The 19,099-nt window shown below is 45.1% G+C and overlaps 1 protein-coding gene across 4 annotated transcripts in view; it reads left to right on the forward strand.

Moving 5' to 3' along the window:
* The window catches only part of KIF25 (kinesin family member 25), a 44,416-nt gene that overhangs the window by 13,145 nt on the left and 12,172 nt on the right, over positions 1–19,099 (forward strand). For all 4 annotated transcript variants that reach the window (XM_053382414.1, XM_053382413.1, XM_053382411.1 and 1 more), the window contains 4 exons: positions 1,141–1,183; positions 11,730–11,797; positions 15,140–15,214; positions 17,293–17,442. In XM_053382414.1, the coding sequence (XP_053238389.1) occupies positions 1,141–1,183; positions 11,730–11,797; positions 15,140–15,214; positions 17,293–17,442 (336 nt within the window). The remainder of the gene's footprint in view (positions 1–1,140; positions 1,184–11,729; positions 11,798–15,139; positions 15,215–17,292; positions 17,443–19,099) is intronic.

Genomic DNA, 19,099 nt, shown 5'->3' on the forward strand with positions numbered 1-19,099 from the left:
GGCTTGCATATCAATAAAAACAACACAGCCCCTGCCCTCTGTCTAAAAAGACACAGCACATAAGGAAAAAGGAATGGGGAAGGAAGAGGAAAACATGCATACTCCGGCACCAAATTCTTAATGTTGCAAGGTTCTTATAATGACTAGCTTGGATGGGAAGAGACTGCTTAGAGTACAAAAGCAGACCTTGGTGACCCCTAAGAAATACTCTTCCTAGAAGTGACTATAATGCTGGAAGTTGTTGACCTTATAGGGTGGGGTCTTCACTTGGCCTAGCTGGAATTGCTTCTTGTAAGTCGCATCATGACAGGGAGACTCATACTGGCCCAGCTGATGCCACCATTCTCAGAGGAGATGGTCCTCTCTTTCTCCTCAGAGGACAGCTGGACCTGATAGTCTCTGGGGGAAGCAGCAGCAAATGAAGGTGGCTGTTCTTGTTTGGATACCATCTGCGTATTTTATTACCAGGAATATGGCCTCTGCTTTCCTCTGTTCTGGCGAGGCAGTCACAGTATTCAGAGCTCTAGGGAATTTTATTATGTAAGGAACAGGAAAGGGTGGTGTTTGCACATGGTATCACAACTATTTGGCAATTTCCACACCTGGGGTCACAGTCTGAGCTCAAGACCATTCCTGCAGCTTGCTTATCTTTGTGGTTATTCTAGCCCTGACTGTGTCTCTGCCTCCTGGTTGTCAGGTTCACTCCAAGGGTGGGTAGCAGTCAACGTGAGCCTAGGAGAACAGTGGCGTAGCGTGGGTTGTCAGCACCCGGGGCAAGGCAAGTAATTTGCGCCCCCTAACCTATGGATTTTAGCAGGGGGCAGAGAGCTGCAAGTGCGAGCGTGCCCCCCCCCAGATGTTGCGCCCGGTGCGGCCGGCCCCCCCTGCACCCCCCACGCTACGCCACTGTAGGAGAATAATCAGAAAACTCTTCCCCATCTAGCCAGAAGGCCACATAGGTTCTACAGGGAGAAGCAAGGGGCACACATTTTGCCATTAACCTGTGGCATATCATTGGGTCTTAGGCCCCTAGGTTTCTTGGGCATTTGTGCAATTGGCTGTTTTGTTAAAGTTTATGCAAATTGCTGGTTGTGTTCTTCTTGAATGTTTTGTAAGTTAATACATTTTGTTGTCAAAAAGGCAGAGAAACATCCCAGAAAATGTGGTGTGTGAAGCTGATGATGTGAGTATATTTAAGTTTCTATTGCTTTTAATGCTTGTGTCCCTTGTGGGATAAGAATGAGTGGACCGTGATATCTTCACTTTCCAAGAGCTTTGCATCCTCACATGCAGCATTCACTTTATGACTGACTCCCCATCCCCATGTTACCCTCCCCATTTCTCCATCACACTGTATAGCCTCCTTAGTGACTGTGGCTAGGAAGTTATTTCTGGCACTGTGAAGTGAGTTCTGGCTGTCCCTTGTTAATCATTTTCTTCTAGCATATCAATGTGCAAAAGGCTTTGTTTGCCCTCACTGTAACTCTGCGTGTGCATCTGTGTAAGTGTAAGGGGTTACAGTCGTACCTTGGAAGTTGGAGGGAATCCATTCTGGAAGTCTGTTCGACTTCCAAAACGTTCAGAAACCAAGGTGCAGTTTCTGATTGGCTGCAGGAAGCTCTGTAAGCCCCGTCAGACATTCGGCTTCCAAAAATAGTTTGCAAACCAGAACAGGCACTTCTGGGTTTGTGGCGTTCGGGAGCCAAAACCTTTGAGAACTAACCTGTTCAAAAACCAAGGTACGACTGTATTCTTATTCCAGTTTTTCAGCTAGACCAAGCCTGACACAATGTGATGACACAATGATATGTGAGCATTCCCAGCATTCGAATCCAGCGCTTGGCCCACCAGATCACACGCCTGAGTTCTGTCAGTGGCACTTCAACTCCAATAATAAAGTTATTTCCTGCCTTAAACTACTTGTAGTTGCTTCACTGATGCCTTGCCAGAGGCTAGAAATACAGTGTCTAAAATATAGCTGCCTACCAAGCCTTGCTTTCAAGTGCATTAAAGGGAACCTGGCTTAAATCCACCAAAGCAGGGGGGCTTGAGAGCTGAGCTGCAAATCCAGATGGCATTCCAGTATTAATTAAGCCCATTACCAAGAAATAACATTTGGAAGGCATGGAGCTAAGATGGAGTTTAAAATTCAGGTTTTGCAGTAATTTTCTTGACTATTAGGGCTTTCCGTCAGATACTCTTCATTATTTACACTTCATGCAAGTGTGCAGCCAATTTTCCTTTTATGGTAGCATATAAAATGCAGCAAAAGAGCACATGAACATATGTAGCTGTGTTATATTTGCTCAGGCCTTCTGTCCACCTAGCCCAGTGCTGTCTGCCTGGCTTGGCAGCCTCTGTTACAGGATTTCAGATTGCAATCTTTCCCATCATTTCTTTCTTCCTTTTGTGTAAGTGATGATGCTGGGGATTGATCTTGGGGTCATCTGCAGGCAAAGCACCTTATCCACCACTGAGTTATGGTGCTTCCATGCATTAGATTTACTCTGTCCCCTATACAAACTAGGCATGTACTTGGATCTATTCAAACACAGGCTTAACGGACTGTTTTGGAGGAGGGTGTTCTCCTCTTATGTTTTTTAAAAATAATAATACTTTGCATACTTCTGCAGACCTAAGGCTTTCCCAAAGCATGTTGATACTTCATGCTTGTCTCTCATTTTGACTCCAACCACCCCTGTTGACACTCATCACCTGAATTTGCTATTTATCTTATGGAAATCTTCTGTGCAAATGCTTGATTTTGAAGATTGCATTTTAGAATATGTGCTTTTGACACTGACCAAACAGAAGGTTCTGGGTTTTGATTCACAGAGTTCAATTAATCTAGAGTCTAGATTCTAGACCAACTGCTGAAAAAAAACATGATAGCCTCTAGGGCTGAGCAATGTCTGGTTTATCACTAACTAAACATCACAATATATCACTGTGATGGGATGGTGAGCTGCTTGTGCGTAAAATCCTAGTCCCTCAGAGTTTGGCTAAGTCCACAAACCTCTGTCTGTGACGGAGCTCCTTAAGCATGGCTCCATCAGTCGCTCGTTGAATCGGACAGTGGGCGTTTACGGAACTTCTTCCAGCATAAAAGCTCCTTAACGGAAACGCGTCTTCTGGACTCTCGGCGTGACAGTTTCCGGCGAGGAGTGGGTGTCCCTACAGGAGGTCCTGAAACCTCCCCACTGTTCTCGCTTGAAGTGTCTCTGAGCCCTCCCTCCGACTCACTTTCCCTTGGAACTCCACTTCTCCCCCTGCTGGTCCCCTCCTCCGCTGAATGGTCTCTCTCACCCTCCGTGAGCCCCTTCACCTCCTGCGTCTCAGATGGCAGTTCCCTGACATCCACCTCCCCTCCAGGGCCCCCTTCACCCCCTTCCCTCCCCTCCTCTGCGGGAGGCGAGGGAGCAAAACCCCTGAAGGAACCTCCCTCATCTTCCGAAGTTTCGAACACTTCCCTCCACCTGTTGCTGTTTCCGGTTTCCAAGAACTCCTCCTCATCGGAGTCTGTTCCTTCTTCCAACTCCGATTCCCTGAATCCTTCCAGTTCCTCCTCATCGTCGGTGGTGCCAAAGTACTCCCTCCGGAACCTCGCTACTGGCTGAGGTTTCCTGGGGAACCTTTGGTGGAACGTTTCGATCAAGATCTCGTCACGGACCTCCTCTGCCGTCACCCAGGTGTTTTCCGACTCCGGCTCCCCTTCCCACGCGACCAAATACTCCACCTGATTACCCTTCCACCTGGAGTCGATGATTTCCGCCACATGGTTGCTGCTTTCCCTTTCTTCTATGGCTGGCCCCCGTGTGGATACCCCTTCACCTTCCCCCCTATATGGTGACAGTAATGACCTGTGGAATACTGGGTGCAGTTTCATGTGGTTCGGTAACCGGAGTCTGAAAGCCACTGGGTTGACCTGTTGGATGACCTCAAATGGTCCCAATCTTTTGGGTCTCAATTTCTTGCAACCCCCCTTGAACGGCAACCCTTGGGTTGATAGCCAGACCTGACTCCCCACCCTAATGGTTTCACCTTCCCTTCTGCTCTTGTCTGCCTGCCTCTTATATTCTTCTTTGGCCCTTTCTAAGTTGAGTTGGAGTTGACGATGGATCGCTTCCATCTCTTCTACAAAATGTTCAGCGGCCGGGACACTCCATCTCTCCCCTCCTCCCCCTGGAAACGCCCTGGGGTGGCACCCATAATTAGCCAAAAAGGGGCTCATCCCGGTGGACACATTCTCTGCATTATTGTAAGCAAATTCCGCTAGCGCCAACTTTTCGACCCAATCGTTCTCTCTGTCATTGACATAACACCTCAGGTATTGTTGGAGGATACCGTTTGCCCTCTCCGCCTGCCCATTGGTCTCAGGGTGCCTGGCAGTCGAAAAGTTGACCTCTACGTGCAACAAGCTCATAAGTTTCCTCCAGAATCTGGACGTGAACTGTTTCCCTCTGTCGGAGACCACCCTCAAGGGGGCGCCATGCAGCCTAAAAATATGTTCTACAAACAATTTCGCTGTCTCTTCCGCCGTGACTGCATGTGAGCAAGCTACAAAGTGACCCATCTTAGTTAACAGGTCTACTACGACTAGTATGGCGGTTTTCCCCTGGGATTTGGGCAGATCAGTCATAAAATCTATCGATACCGCCTCCCACGGTCGTTCTGGTGTGGGTAACGGTTCTAATAACCCCGCTGGCGCCCGCCTTTCTCCTTTGGCTCTCTGGCATTGGTCACACCTTCTCACATACTCCCGTACATCCTCCCTCACCTTGGGCCACCAAAACTCCCTGGTCACCAACCACATGGTCTTGTGTTGCCCAAAATGCCCCGCTGTGGGGTTGTCGTGCAGCTGTTTGAGTACTCTCCCCCTCAATTCCCCTTCGGGTATATATAGTGCCCCTTTGTAATACAATGCCCCGTTTCTTTCTTCAAAACCTCCGGGGTCTTCTCCCTCTCTCCTTAAACCTCTGAGCTTATCCTGGGCGTATTCATCATTTACCGTTCCCTCTACCAGTTCTCTTTGCCCCACCCAGGCCGCCCCACACACCCAGCGGTCCTCTGGGATAATATGTCTCTCTTCAGGCGCTCCCTCCCCCTCCAAATATTCAGGTTTGCGTGAGAGAGCGTCCGCTCTAATGTTTTCTGGACCTGGCACATAGCAGATTTCAAAATGGAATTTGGAGAACTCCTGGGCCCACCTCACTTGTCGTTGGTTGAGCACTCGTGCCGTTCTCCAATACTCCAAATTCTTGTGGTCCATACACACTTGCACCTTATGCTGTGCGCCAATTAGTAAATGTCTCCATCTCCGGAACGCTTCGTGAATGGCGAGTAGTTCTCGGTCATATACGGTGTAGTTCCTCTCGGATTTGTTCAGCTTACGCGAAAAGAAGGCACACGGTCTCCATTCCAACTTATTGCTCCCTGGCTGAAGCAGCACCGCCCCCACCGCCCGGTCTGAGGCATCAGTTTCCACTCTCATGGGTTTTTGTAAATCCACATGCAGGAGCTGTTCTTCCGAAGCGAATGCCCTTTTCAATTCCTCAAATGCTTGCTCCGCCTCCGCCGTCCAAACGAATTTCTTCTTGCTGCTTAGACAGTCCGTGATGGGAGCCGTTAAGTGGGCAAAGTTCTTGATGAATTTACGGTAAAAGTTCCCAAACCCTAAGAACCTTTGCACATCCTTTTTCGTTTTCGGTGTCTTCCATTCCAGCACCGCCTGGACCTTGCCTGGATCCATGGCTAATCCCTTGTCTGATAAGCGGTACCCCAGGAATTCCACCTCCTTGGTGTGAAACTGACACTTCTCCAATTTCACCCACAGCTGGTTTGCTTGCAGCTGGCTCAGCACTTCCCTGACATCCTTTACATGCTGCTCCTCATTCTCTGAATATATCAGCACGTCATCGAGGAAGGCCACGCAATTCTTGTAGAGCAAAGGTCCCAGGACATGGTTCATGAGCGATTGAAAACAGGCGGAGCCTGATTGCAATCCGAATGGCATAACGAGATATTCAAAAGCCCCCAAAGGGGTGAACATGGTGGTTTTCCATTCATCCCCTTTCCTTATTCGTATCAGGTTGTATGCCCCTCTCAGGTCCAGTTTCGTGAATATCTTTCCCTTCCTCACCCTGGTCAAAATGTCATCAATCCTGGGCATGGGGAAAGTCACTGGTTCTGACACGGCATTTAGCCGCCGGTAGTCCACTACAAGCCTGGGTTTATCCGTGTTTTTTTTGTCCACAAAAAACACTGGGCTCCCCCCCACCGCTCTGGACTCTCTGATGAAGCCCCTCTTCAGGTTTTTATCAATAAACTCCCTTAACTCCTGCATTTCCCTGTCTGACATGGCGTACAGCTTGCCCACGGGGAGCTGGGCCCCAGGGACCCGGTTAATTTGGCAGTCAAAGTCTCTATGCGGTGGTAGTTTATCTGCTTCCCTTTCGCTGAAGACCTTGCTCAGGTCAGCGTATTGTTTGGGCACCTCCCCTTTGTCCGCCACTTCCGTCCCTGCTAGAAAGGCTTTTGCCCCTTCTGGCACCTTTCCTTCTCTGCAGTGTTCCAGGCAATGTGCTGACCCAAAGGAGACCACTCTCTGATGCCAGCCCACTAGCGGGTCATGCAACGCTAGCCAGCTCATTCCCAAAATGACGGGAGCCCCTCCCAGGGTGGCCACATTGAACGCTATCCTTTCGGTGTGCCTGGCCACCCTCATAACCATTGGGACGGTCTGTAGGCTAACTTCTCCTCCCAACAGCTCCCTCCCATCGATCGTGGTCACCTGCAGGGGGTTGCTTAAAGGGAGTGTCTGTATCTGGTGTTCAGCTGCAAACTCCTTACTCATAAAATTACAGGAGCTGCCTGAGTCCAACAGCGCCTTTGTCTTTAGTGGGTATCCGTTTGCCAGCTCTAGCAACACCTCTATTACTAGGGCTGGTCTTGGAGGTTCCGGAGTGGGCACTTTTACTGCTCCTTGGCCTGGCTGCAGTGCCCTGACGGTGGCAGCCAGGCGTTGGCTTTTACTGGCTCCTGGACTCCCTCCTCCTTCCCCCCAACAGCTCCCGCCATCCCTTGCCATTCCTTTCTTTGCGGGCAGACTCTGGCAAAGTGACCTGGCTGCTGGCAGAGATAACATTTCTTGGCGCTCTTTCCCTCCTTCTTCCTCCCTTCACTGGGATTTGAAACTGCGCGCGCGCGCGCTGTTCCAACTTCCATCGGCTCTCCTGGCGGGAAACTTGGCTCTGGAATCTCTGGAATGCGGAAATCCCTCCAACGCTCTCCTTTCCCCTCCCGCTTCTCCAAGGCTCTTGCCTCCTGGCGCGCTCCAATGGTCAGCCCTGATTTGGTCAGCTGGTCCATAGACTCCGCCCTGGGCGCCCGGGAAAGTTCGTCTTTCACCGCCGAAGAAAGCCCCTCTTCAAAGAGCATTTGAATGGGTTCCGCCGATAGGTCCCACCCTAATTTATGTATCAACATTGTAAACTCAGTCCAGTACTCACGAACCGATCGGCTACCCTGTTTGCAAGCCATCAATTGTCTGCGCACCAGTCCCTGTTCAATCTCGCTGGAAAACATCAAATCCATGGCGCGAAAAAACTTCCTCGTGTCCTTCAGCATTTCACTATTCCCTGCCATCAGGGGTCTAACCCAGTCTCTCGCCCCCCCTTCGAGATGGCCAATCACAAACGCCACTCGCGATGCTTCGTCGGGAAAGTCGTTAAACTGCAGTTCGAGAGCATACTGCATCTCTGTCCTAAAGGCTTGGTAGTTCCTGGGGTCCCCCCCAAACTTCTGCACCAAACCTGGCATCTTTCTTGCTAGTGTAGCGCCTTTTGCCTTTTCTGCGTCCTGCGCCCTCCTTTCCTCTAGCCTCGCCGTTTGCAGTGCTAGCTGGACTTCCAACACCCTGTACCTTTCTTCCAGGCTTGGACCCTCTCCAGCTCCTCCTGCTCCCCCGGCTCCGGCTGGGTTGCTCATGATGCCTCTCTGCACAAGCTGCTTTCAGGGACTGTCCGATTGCTGTGATGGGATGGTGAGCTGCTTGTGCGTAAAATCCTAGTCCCTCAGAGTTTGGCTAAGTCCACAAACCTCTGTCTGTGACGGAGCTCCTTAAGCATGGCTCCATCAGTCGCTCGTTGAATCGGACAGTGGGCGTTTACGGAACTTCTTCCAGCATAAAAGCTCCTTAACGGAAACGCGTCTTCTGGACTCTCGGCGTGACAGTTTCCGGCGAGGAGTGGGTGTCCCTACAGGAGGTCCTGAAACCTCCCCACTGTTCTCGCTTGAAGTGTCTCTGAGCCCTCCCTCCGACTCACTTTCCCTTGGAACTCCACTTCTCCCCCTGCTGGTCCCCTCCTCCGCTGAATGGTCTCTCTCACCCTCCGTGAGCCCCTTCACCTCCTGCGTCTCAGATGGCAGTTCCCTGACAATCACAATGTACCAATATATCATGATGTCTGAAATAAGATGGAACTATGTAGAGGCAAACAGTAGGACAGGGTGATATCTGGTTTTCAACTTTGTGATATATCACCAACTAAACATCACAATATACTGATATATCACAACGTCTTTAATATGGATGGAACTATGTAGAGGGGAGCAGGGTAATGTCCTGGCAACTGCTACTACATTTTTTACTTACCTTTAACATATTGTTACAACTGTTATTTTATAGTAGAGTGCAACAGAGATGGCAAAAATCATGAGAGAAGCGATGACTGGCTTCACAGTTTTCCCATACAGTAGAACCTCGTGTTACGTACTGTCCTCCTTGTGAACACTTTGGGTTACGAGCTCCGCTAACCCAGAAGTAGATGCCCCTTGTTGCAAACTTTGCTCTGGGATGTGAGCAGAAGTCGCATGTGGCAGCAGCGGGAGGTGCCATTAGCGAAAGCGTGCCTCATGTCACAGCTTAAGAATGGACCTCCGGAACAAATTAAGTTAATAACCGGAGGTACCACTGTATTGCATTTTTTTTTACGTAGCGCACACACACGCTGTGATTTGTGATATACCACCATCTCAAATATTGTGAAACCGTTACCGCGATGTGGACCAATTTTGGATGATGTATTGATACATCTCCCAGCCCTAATAGCTTCCACCAAATACATACCTAGCAAATCCTTGACTAAGGAAGGAGATTTTTCAGTTAGAGTCAGAAACTAGCATCACTGGGACACATCCAGCACTTTGTTAGTTTGGACTCCTAATGGCATTTGCATCTGAATCAGCAGAATGTAGATGAGGGCTGGTTTGGTATAGTTAGTATTTTGGACCTAGGTTCAAGTCCTCATTTAGCCATAACACTCATTGAGTGACTTTCAGCAAGTCACCCTTTCAGCCCAACCTACCTCCCAGATTGTTGAGAAGATAAAATAGAGGAGAAACTATATACACCATCCTGAGCTCCATGGGTGGGGGGAAGGTGTGATATAAATGTAATAAACAGATGACAGATGCATAGCAGCTATAGCAATGGGACATGGCAAGCTGACCCTTTGGCTTGGCTTGCCCACCCACTCCTCTCCCTTAATGTGACCCTCCAACAAAGCTCGCTGCTGTGTTCTCCATGCTACTAGAAAAGCATTATGAACCCATTGTTTCCAGTTTGTTTCCAGTTCTATCTTCTCTCTTTCTGGCACTTTCCTATATAACCCTCCAATATCTCACTGCTACTTCAGTTTAAAGGTTTATGGAGTCTAGTACTTGAACCCTAACAAATACCATCACTAATCCTGATACTAACTCACCTCTGGCATTAGCGAACTGCCATTGTAATGGCAATTGATTTATTGCAGAAATCAGACTGGGTATATTCCAGTGGGATTTGTCAAGCATTTGTAGAACTGCAATTGCTGCATGATTTCAAATGGAATGTAATTTGAAAACAACAGCACTGGACCAAAATTACTTCAGATTTGGGGAGGCTTGAAAGCTGTCGAAAGACTGTGGTAAATAAAAAGTCTGTTTGTTTAGAGATTCTTGCCTTGAAATTTGCTAGATGGGCAAGTGATCTCCTTTTTCACCCCCTTTGAGTCTTGTAAATCTTGGCTTGAGAACTATCACTTCAGTTCCAAGGCCTAAAAAAGGTTTTAGGTTTTTATTGCAAGTAAAGCACAGTATTTCATTTCACCGTTTTGAGTTCCTTCGCCCTTATAAAGCCTTGGAATCTTTTTCATATGGAAGATTTTGGCTACTGGCATTGGAGATATGAGAGCGTGGTTATTGCATGGCAACTGCTTGCTTTACTAATTGGTTTGAAATGTGAAATTGGTTTTATCAGTTTAAAAGAGCAGATGTTTGGCTTTCCTTTCCACTTTTTCTAGTTCATAACATTTACTTTGCAGTTCTACATCTTGGTTTGCTAGTAACAGCCAACATATGTAGTTAATATTGCCACCTACCTGAGCCTTGAAGCAGATGGTGTGACTGCACTCATTATTTTCTGTAACCAAAATGTATCGTGTCAATCAAGCTTGGGATGGAAGAGGATGTTGGCAGTCTATCAAGTTGACTCGGCATATGCAGATAGGTCGGGAGATGTGTAGATGAAGAGTCTTCTACTGGTGGGTCAGGACACACTGCTGATCCACTACTGATTTACTGTTTGGGTAAAAGATTGAAGTCTACTGATCTAGCCCATTCCATATGAGAGAGCATCATTGTTCGTGGCAAGGATGGAAAAGAGCTGGTTTCATACTGATAGTAAACTGGAGGTCACAGAAACATGTGTGTGTTTTCATGTGGTATTTACAGTGCAATCTCATGCATGTTTACTCAGACATAACTTAGACATAACTCAGCACTTTAACTGGTATTGTGTGAATGTGACTCAATGGAAGTTCTAAGAATACGATGCCCAAGTGACAGCATGATGACTCAACTGCGATTACCTTGTTCAACATGCCAGCCAGCTAACCCATAGCATAATAATCTAGAGTCAAACTTACACTGCACAATTCAAAAATGTTGTTGGACTGGTCACATCTCTGTTAAAACAAGGATTGCCGTATCAGGACTGGAACTACAGCAGCATAGGGAAAGTGAGTTTAACACTTCTCTCCTGTGCCATTTTCAGCAATTAAAGTTACTCCCCTGTGCACGGCTTCTGTTGGTTGAGATGCTATATAATATAAGCAGTAGGACAAATACTTCCCCAAACAGCAGGTTTAATTCCATAGAATATAAGTCACAGAAGTGCCACGACAGCAATGCCTCTTACTTGAGGGGGTGCTCTTGTTTCTTGTTGTTGTCATCCCCACAACAAGTAGAAATGTATTTTCAGGCTTTCCTCTCTAATTGGCTTTCAAAAAAATTACTTAGGATTAAACTGATAGATTCCACAACACAAATTCAAAAGTTTGGATGAAACCCCCTGTCCTTTCTGAGTGCTGAGAAAGCATACTTTGGATATGGGTATAGATATTGGGCTATCTATTCATCTCTCTTGTTGCTATCCAGATTTCTGCTAGATGGACCAACTGCATACAGCTGTGTGTGTGGCAGCCCAAGTGCTCAGTTCACTGCACTCCCACCCCTCCAGATTGTGCCATTGAGGAACCATATATTAAAGGCAGGATATGGCTATGTGGTTTTTGCAGTTTGGAAGGTCTAAACATCCCACTTTGTGGTAAACCTTTAAGCATACATTTTCTTTTCGTTTAGACTTATATGATGTATACGTTTTAATTGTTACCACCCTTGTTTTCTGTTAGGAAACCGTCTTTGTAAAATGCAACCGTCCCGGTCATGCTTTGATAAACAAGACGTTCCAGTATGAAAGGTGGGTGGTCTTGAGAACCATTGTGGCTTTGACTTAAATATATATGATTTTTAATACAAGTTGATAATGGAACTCTTACTGTTCTGAAGATATCTTGCATTTGCTACTTCCTCATGAATCTTCAAGACTTACAACTATGAAACAAAATGAAATGCTGAATTCTCTCTGAAGGAAGAAATGTTTTATTCTTCTATATTTGAAAAGTAGAGTGTTGCCACTAGGGTTAATCTGGTGCTCAGATGAAGTTTCCCTTCACATGCATGCTGTTTCTCCATGATGTTTCCCCATGGAGCTATTACTATTGCAGTCACATAGTGGACAGTGATAATCTAAGTGGATTTAGGGAACAGTGTGGCTTAAAATACCAATACAGTGGTACCTTGGGTTAAGTACTTAATTCGTTCCGGAGGTCCGTTCTTAACCTGAAACTGTTCTTAACCTGAAGCACCACTTTAGCTAATGGGGCCTCCTGCTGCTGCCGTGCCACCAGAGCACAATTTCTGTTCTCATCCTGAAGCAAAGTTCTTACCCTGAGGTACTATTTCTGGGTTAGCAGAGTCTGTAACCTGAAACGTATGTAACCTGAAGTACCACTGTAGATCGATGCATGGGGATAACAACCAAAGGCACACATATTTTGCTATCTGCCCGCAGTTAATGGGTTAGAAATAGTTGTCCTTCTATTCAGCTTTCTTAGTGCTTTTTACCTGTGCTATTTACCAGTAAATAAATGTCTTCACACATTCTAAGTATCTCATTTTCTGATAATAACTGAAAAATATTACTATGCAAAGATCCAGCTGCCTTATATTCCTGTCATGGGCAGTGCCTCCCTGATCAGTTCATATGGATGAAGGACCCAGTTCTTTATATCTTAATACAGGAGGCTGTGTTACCAGTTCAAAATACAGTGGTACCTCGGGTTACATACGCTTCAGGTTACACACTCTGCTAACCCAGAAATAGTGCTTCAGGTTAAGAACTTTGCTTCAGGATAAGAACAGAAATCGGGCTCCGGTGGCGCTGCGGCAGCAGGAGGCCCCATTAGCTAAAGTGGTGCTTCAGGTTAAGAACAGTTTCAGGTTAAGAACGGACCTCCAGAACGAATTAAGTACTTAACCCAAGGTACCACTGTATTGTTACACGACGTTTCTGTGTGCTCTGGCACTCGTCATCATGTCCCATTCCTCCAGAAGTGGTTTAGTCATGCTGGCCACATGGCCTGGAAAGCTGTCTGTGGACAAACACTGGCTCTCTCGGCCTGAAAGTGAGATGAGCACCGCAACCCCATAGTCGCCTTTGACTGGACTAAACCAGGAGTCTTTTACCTTTTTACCCTTTTACCTTTACATATGCCATATGTGCAGCAGTGTGTGTTTAGTTCCTTCCCCACCACCCGCCAAAAAGATGAGGGTTAGAATAGTAAATCCTTTCAAAGAATGTAGCTCTTGGAAGTGTGTTTTTCAGTGTCCCCACGCAGCTTATTCTTATAAGCAGAAGAGCATATGGTTCTTATGAACTTCAAATGTCTATTTTTTAAGCAGCTTTTTAGTGGAACTAATAAATGTCGAAATGCTTGGTTCTATTTCAGCAGGAAAAAAAGATAGAGCTTTTCAGTATTTTATTTTTTCCCAGATACTTTTATTAGTGGATAGTAAATAAAACAATAATGAAACAAACTAAAAATGGCTTTCAATGTTCAGGATCAAATTAACATTAAAGAGCATGTGGCTGGAAGAGGGAGGCAGACCAATGTCATTTTGCACGAGCAAGTCGCTTGAGATTGCTTTGCGTTCATTAACTGGAGCAGGAAAGCAGATCTGAATTGTTCATTGACACAAAATGAAGCTAGTGTGCCTAATTACATCCCACTTAAACATCCATCAGACAGAACCTTAATGAAGCAAGTTCCATATCACCATGCAAGCATAACCCCTTAGAAAATGTACTGGTATTTAAGAAAGTAAAGTTTTATCCTGTGAATACTCTCAATAGTTTTGGGAAAACTTGCCCCCATTAAATATTGCACCAACCCTAAAACACATACTGCTGCTGTGTCCTATTACTGAGAGTTTTAAGTGGCAATCACTCATTTGAACCCATGGCATTCCTAGCAGAGATCAGCTCTTGAAGACTATGTTGTCTTATTACCTTGGGCAGCTACCTAATAATGGCATGGTGTTAAATTACCATTTTGTCTTTAGGGATGGGTGGCTGTCAGTTTAGGTTTCTCTCAAGTTGCTCATTTTTGCAGTATTAAGTTCAGTTCTCCACATCTGTTTGTAAGGGTTGTGTTTTTTTTAATCCTCATGAATTTTCATCAGCATTTTAGTACACATTTCTCCTAATATGCACGTTTTTGTAAGCACTTCTTCCTGATATATGCATTTTTCCCTAATAAAATGCATTTTTGGTTTTAGCTTTGTTAGTAAATGCATTTCATGTACACTTTACCCTTGGTACACATTTCTTGGCAGCAAAAGTCCATTGCAAAATTCAGAGGAGTGCCAATTTATAAAGTTGGCTGCGTTTCGGTTTGCTTATTGTTCGGGAAACTGTGGCATTAGATAGGTTCACCTTGAAATGCAAACTGAATTAAATTTCTCCCCCCTTCCTATTTGCCCCACCTCATCATGAGCTCTGCAGCAAGCCTCTGATGTTGTGTTGGCCCATAATCTGAATCCACATCGGTCTGTTTCCAGTGTGGTGTGGCGACCATATGATATGAAGCAGCCATATGATATTCCACTTATTTCCCCACCATGGAAGGCAAGCCAGGTGTTGATGAATACTGACTGATCCATATACATCATTTAGATTCTTGCAAAAGTACCAACTTGGTCATAACTATGGTACCTAACTGTAGGCCTCCCCGCCCCCAGCCACAGAATTCCTTCCAAAATCTCAGCAAAGCCACCACAGCACAGATGTTAAAAATGAAGCTAGAATCCAAGTAACATGCTTCTGTGTGCAGACATTAAAATAAAAACAATGGGGGGAGAGACTGAATGAAAACATATCACAGCCTGGTCTGTGTCTCTAGAAATAGCTAGGATTTGACAAGGTCCTCCTTGGCAATGTCCAGAACACTTTAGACTCCTTGCATCTGGCTACTGGAATAGAACTGTGGCTCAACTCTCTTTAATTTCCTGATGTCCAAACCAGCTTAAGAGTAGGCATGAGTAATTCCCTTCCATAGATCTTAGTGCTGCTGAAGAAATTGTTTCACAATATTGGAGATTTCAGTGAATAATGCTGCTCTGTTCTTTGTTCTTCTTTCTTCACTGCTAACATTCCCAGACCATTTTGCCACAATGACTGATTTGTATTTTATATCTACAGAGTTTACAGTGCTTCTGATTCTCAAGTGACAGTGTTTGCAGATGTAGCCCCTTTGCTAACATCTCTGTTGGATGGGTGAGTTGAAAAGGGAAGGGAAGTGCTTCTAACAGGGTATCAACAGTCTCAAAGATAGTCTGTTTCTTAAAGAGAGAGAGCGAACACAAAGGCGTAAACCCTACCAAGGAGTTAATGCACCTGCCACTAACGTAGGGATTCCTTCTTTTCTCCTAGACTTTGATATGGTACATTAAAACTATGATGAATTAAAGGCCATCAGAAGAAACAGCAAATCTGGTGTCTTGCTATAGGGATCCATAAGTTGCCTCTTTTAGGTCCATTTAGAAAACAACAGCACCATGTCCTAGAAGGGAGGGGAGGAGGTGTTAAATGTTCTTTCCAAACTTCCTACTACCAAGTTTTCTGCTAACTCCAGTGCAGTTCTGCACGCAGATTAGGGAAGCATCTTCCCCCTTAAGCCAGTTTCTGTTTAAAATAGGTTCCCTGAAACATGGCTTTTTTTCTTTGCTTCTCCCCCCTTCAGCCATTCAGGAAATGTTCTGTTATTGGAAACAAAAGTACTTCATGCCTTTTCAGGACACACCATTTAAACAAAAGCAGATTGTTTGTCTGGAAAAGATGAGGTCCCTCTACCATCCATGTTTTTGATCAATCTCCCATCTGTAAAATGTGGAACAGGCGCAGTGTTTTGACTTTGAGCTTGCTGCCTCTTCTGACCGTTTGTGGTATGAGCCATGAGTGATCTGTAACATCACCTTATGAGAAAGCTGGTGAACATTTCTGCACTAAAGGTGTAAGCGGGGGTGGGGGAAATTGTGTGGTTGATGCTGGATGTTTTAAATTTTGACAGTCACCTGGAACTAACCTGTTTGAAGTATAGTGGAATTGGATGTAGTGGTTCTCTACACATCTTAGATTAAATTCTGGATCCCTCTCTCTCAGTAGGCAGTCATGATTCACAAACTGGTCCAAATAAACAACGGCACATAAAAGGAGCTTACTATTTTTTTCTTCTTCAAGGAGTGCCTAGCCTTACTTTCAGAAAAGAGCTTGAATATGTGGTTTCTGCTTCCTGAGTTCACAATGCTGGATCTGCAATACCTTGTAGATTCTTATCCCTTTCCCAGGACCAGATCCACACATTTTCTTTCCTCTGTACGATATACCAGCATCCTCCTCATCTCTCATTTTAAGGGGCTATCTGGAACACCGCCAGGAGATATCTTAAAAAGGCAAAACTATCTAAATTAAATGTTCAGCTGAGTTTTGCAATCTGGGTTCAAAATAATGGGAAAAGGTGGAATCTTATATTGGGGCAGGGATGGCCTGTTAAATCTTGTGAGCTGTACAATACAGTTCTAGCTGTGCCATAAATGTTTTGCTCACAATGTCTGTTTCATTTGAAATGGTAAAAAACTGGTTTCAAAAGTTTATGAGGGATTGAGCAATGTAATGTTATGCGCTCTCTCTCTCTCTCTCTCTCTCTCTCTCTCTCTCTCTCTCTCTCTCGCACACACACACACACATTCTAGCTGTGTGAAAATCCTGGCTGCTAGGCATATCTAACTTCAAATGTACTGCTACTAGGCTTCCATTTAAAGAACAGAGAATGCTCCAGAGATTGCAGAGAGCTCTTGAAAAGTATCCCTTCCCAGCAACACTGATCATCTTAAACTGGCCCATATCACAAGCTGAAAACATCCTTCCAGATGATTCTGCAGAGTTCTGTGGCTGCTAAATTGTATTCTACAACTTGCCTCCATCAAAAGTAAACCAATGACTCTTGTTACAAAAGGAAACAGCCCTGTTCTGGAGCAATTGTCTGTCCTTGCTTCTGCCCTCCCTTGCTTCCCTCACCCCGCTCCCATTTTCCTGTTTTCTCCATAGAAGGAAAGGAAAAAAAGGATTTTGCCCATCCATTCCAAGTGGATTTCTTCTCCCCACTGTGGAATTTCCAGGAGGGGTGGAGGGAGAGAGAGAGAGAGCGTATATTGCAGTGTTTTGGAATTAGCAAGTTCTGTGAACTTTTGTGTGAAGTTATTAGAAAACTGGAAAATGAATTTTCTTCTCAACAGTTTCCAGCTTCAATCAATAGTAGCTGTTGGCTTTGAGAATCTTGCTTTTCTTCTTTGCAGGTACAATGTGTGCATTATGGCTTACGGACAGACTGGAAGCGGGAAAACGCACACAATGTTGGGTCCACAGTCTGAGAGTAATTTCACTTTCTCCATGGAAGACGAGCAAGACTTAGGAATTATACCTAGAGCTAGTGAAGAAGTATTCAGGTATGGATGACAGCAGATGACAGTGTTATATTTATTTATTTCATCTGTTTAGTCCATTTAGTACCTTCCTCTCAATTCAGAGTTTCTCAATGTGCAGTACAGCAGTTGCAGCCGGGGAGACAAGAAGCAGAAAAAAGCTAAATGCAGTCTTAATAGGTTCATCTCTCACACAGAGTGTTCCACAACTTCAGGAACATTATGGAGGATTCCTGCTCTCCTGTGGTCACCAACCCAATGACTGGTGGATCTCAGTACTCTGAGTAATCCATGGAATGGAAAGACAAAAAGGGCGGGACTTCATTTCCTGTAGCTCTTTAATTTTAAATAATTATGAAAGCCCGTTTAGAAAATGCCAGAGTAGACATTTAAGCCAATCATCAATATGCACAGATAAATCAGTTGAAGGCAAATTCTTTCTATTTTCAGTGTACAAAATTAATTACAATTCTTATTTCAGAGTATTTCTGCACAAGCCCATCTCTGTTGCAATGTCTGATATTTCCCCTCCTTCCTCATTGTTCTTTGTGGTTCTCAGTCAGGGCTTTGTGCATTTACTGTACATATGTTCTTCCTTCTCTTACAATTATGAGGCTGTTCTTTGAATTTTGGGGGCAGGCTTATTTAAAAAAATAAAAAAGCCAGATGTGCACACAGGAAGCCGCATGCCCCATCAGATATAGCCAGGAGCATGCAGGATTACTGGCAGTTAAAATGGAAATGAGTTTATGTCACTGAGGCCTGGTGAATCACGGCATTTGTGCATAAATAGGCTGAAATGTATGTTGAAAAGATAATGAGTTGCATCCAGAGATCCACCAACAGAATAAATTTTGGTAGTTGTGCTGTGCTGTAAACTATTGCACAAGAGCTAGTAGAAGACTTTGCGCAACACAGACTTAGCTCAAGCATACAACTTGAGCTCTTATGCAAGAGATTGCACAATACCTGGTTGCTAACAGACCCCGTATAAAATTTTACACTAGTATACACCTTGAGAAAACCCCTTCTGCTCGAGCCAGCGTGGTGTAGTGGTTAAGAGCGATAGACTCGTAATCTGGGGAACCGGGTTCGCATTTCCGCTCCTCCACATGCAGCTGCTGGGTGACCTTGGGCTACTCACACTTCTCTGAAGTCTCTCAGCCTCACTCACCTCACAGAGTGTTTGTTGTGGGGGAAGAAGGGAAAGGAGAATGATAGCCGCTTTGAGACTCCTTCGGGTAGTGATAAAGCGGGATATCAAATCCAAACTCCTCCTCTTCTTCTATTTCACTTACAAAAGGGCATGTTTGGATCCAACCCAATATGTTTTGATCAAAGTGAAGGTAACTGGTATCAAAAATCAGATTAACTGGACAGATTACAGCAAATTACATGGGCTACTGGTACTATAAAATACCATGCAAAAAATTGGTTAGTGTAAATATAACCTCATTTATCCTCACAGGATTCCTAAGAATGGTTTATTCTTGGTAATAAGTTCATCGTGAATATTCCCTTATGGTTGTCCCATACGTGAAATGGAGAGGGGGCAGGAACTGAAAGAACTCTAAGCCACCATACAGTCTGTTGTATGGGCAAACAAGTAAAGTCTGTGGCACAGAAAGGTTGCGTTACATATCTAGTGGTTGTTTGAATTTTTAAATGGCGTTTAGAGACA

This window comes from Podarcis raffonei, chromosome 3, assembly GCF_027172205.1.
Source record: "Podarcis raffonei isolate rPodRaf1 chromosome 3, rPodRaf1.pri, whole genome shotgun sequence".
In the NCBI taxonomy this organism is placed as follows: Eukaryota; Metazoa; Chordata; class Lepidosauria; order Squamata; family Lacertidae; genus Podarcis; species Podarcis raffonei.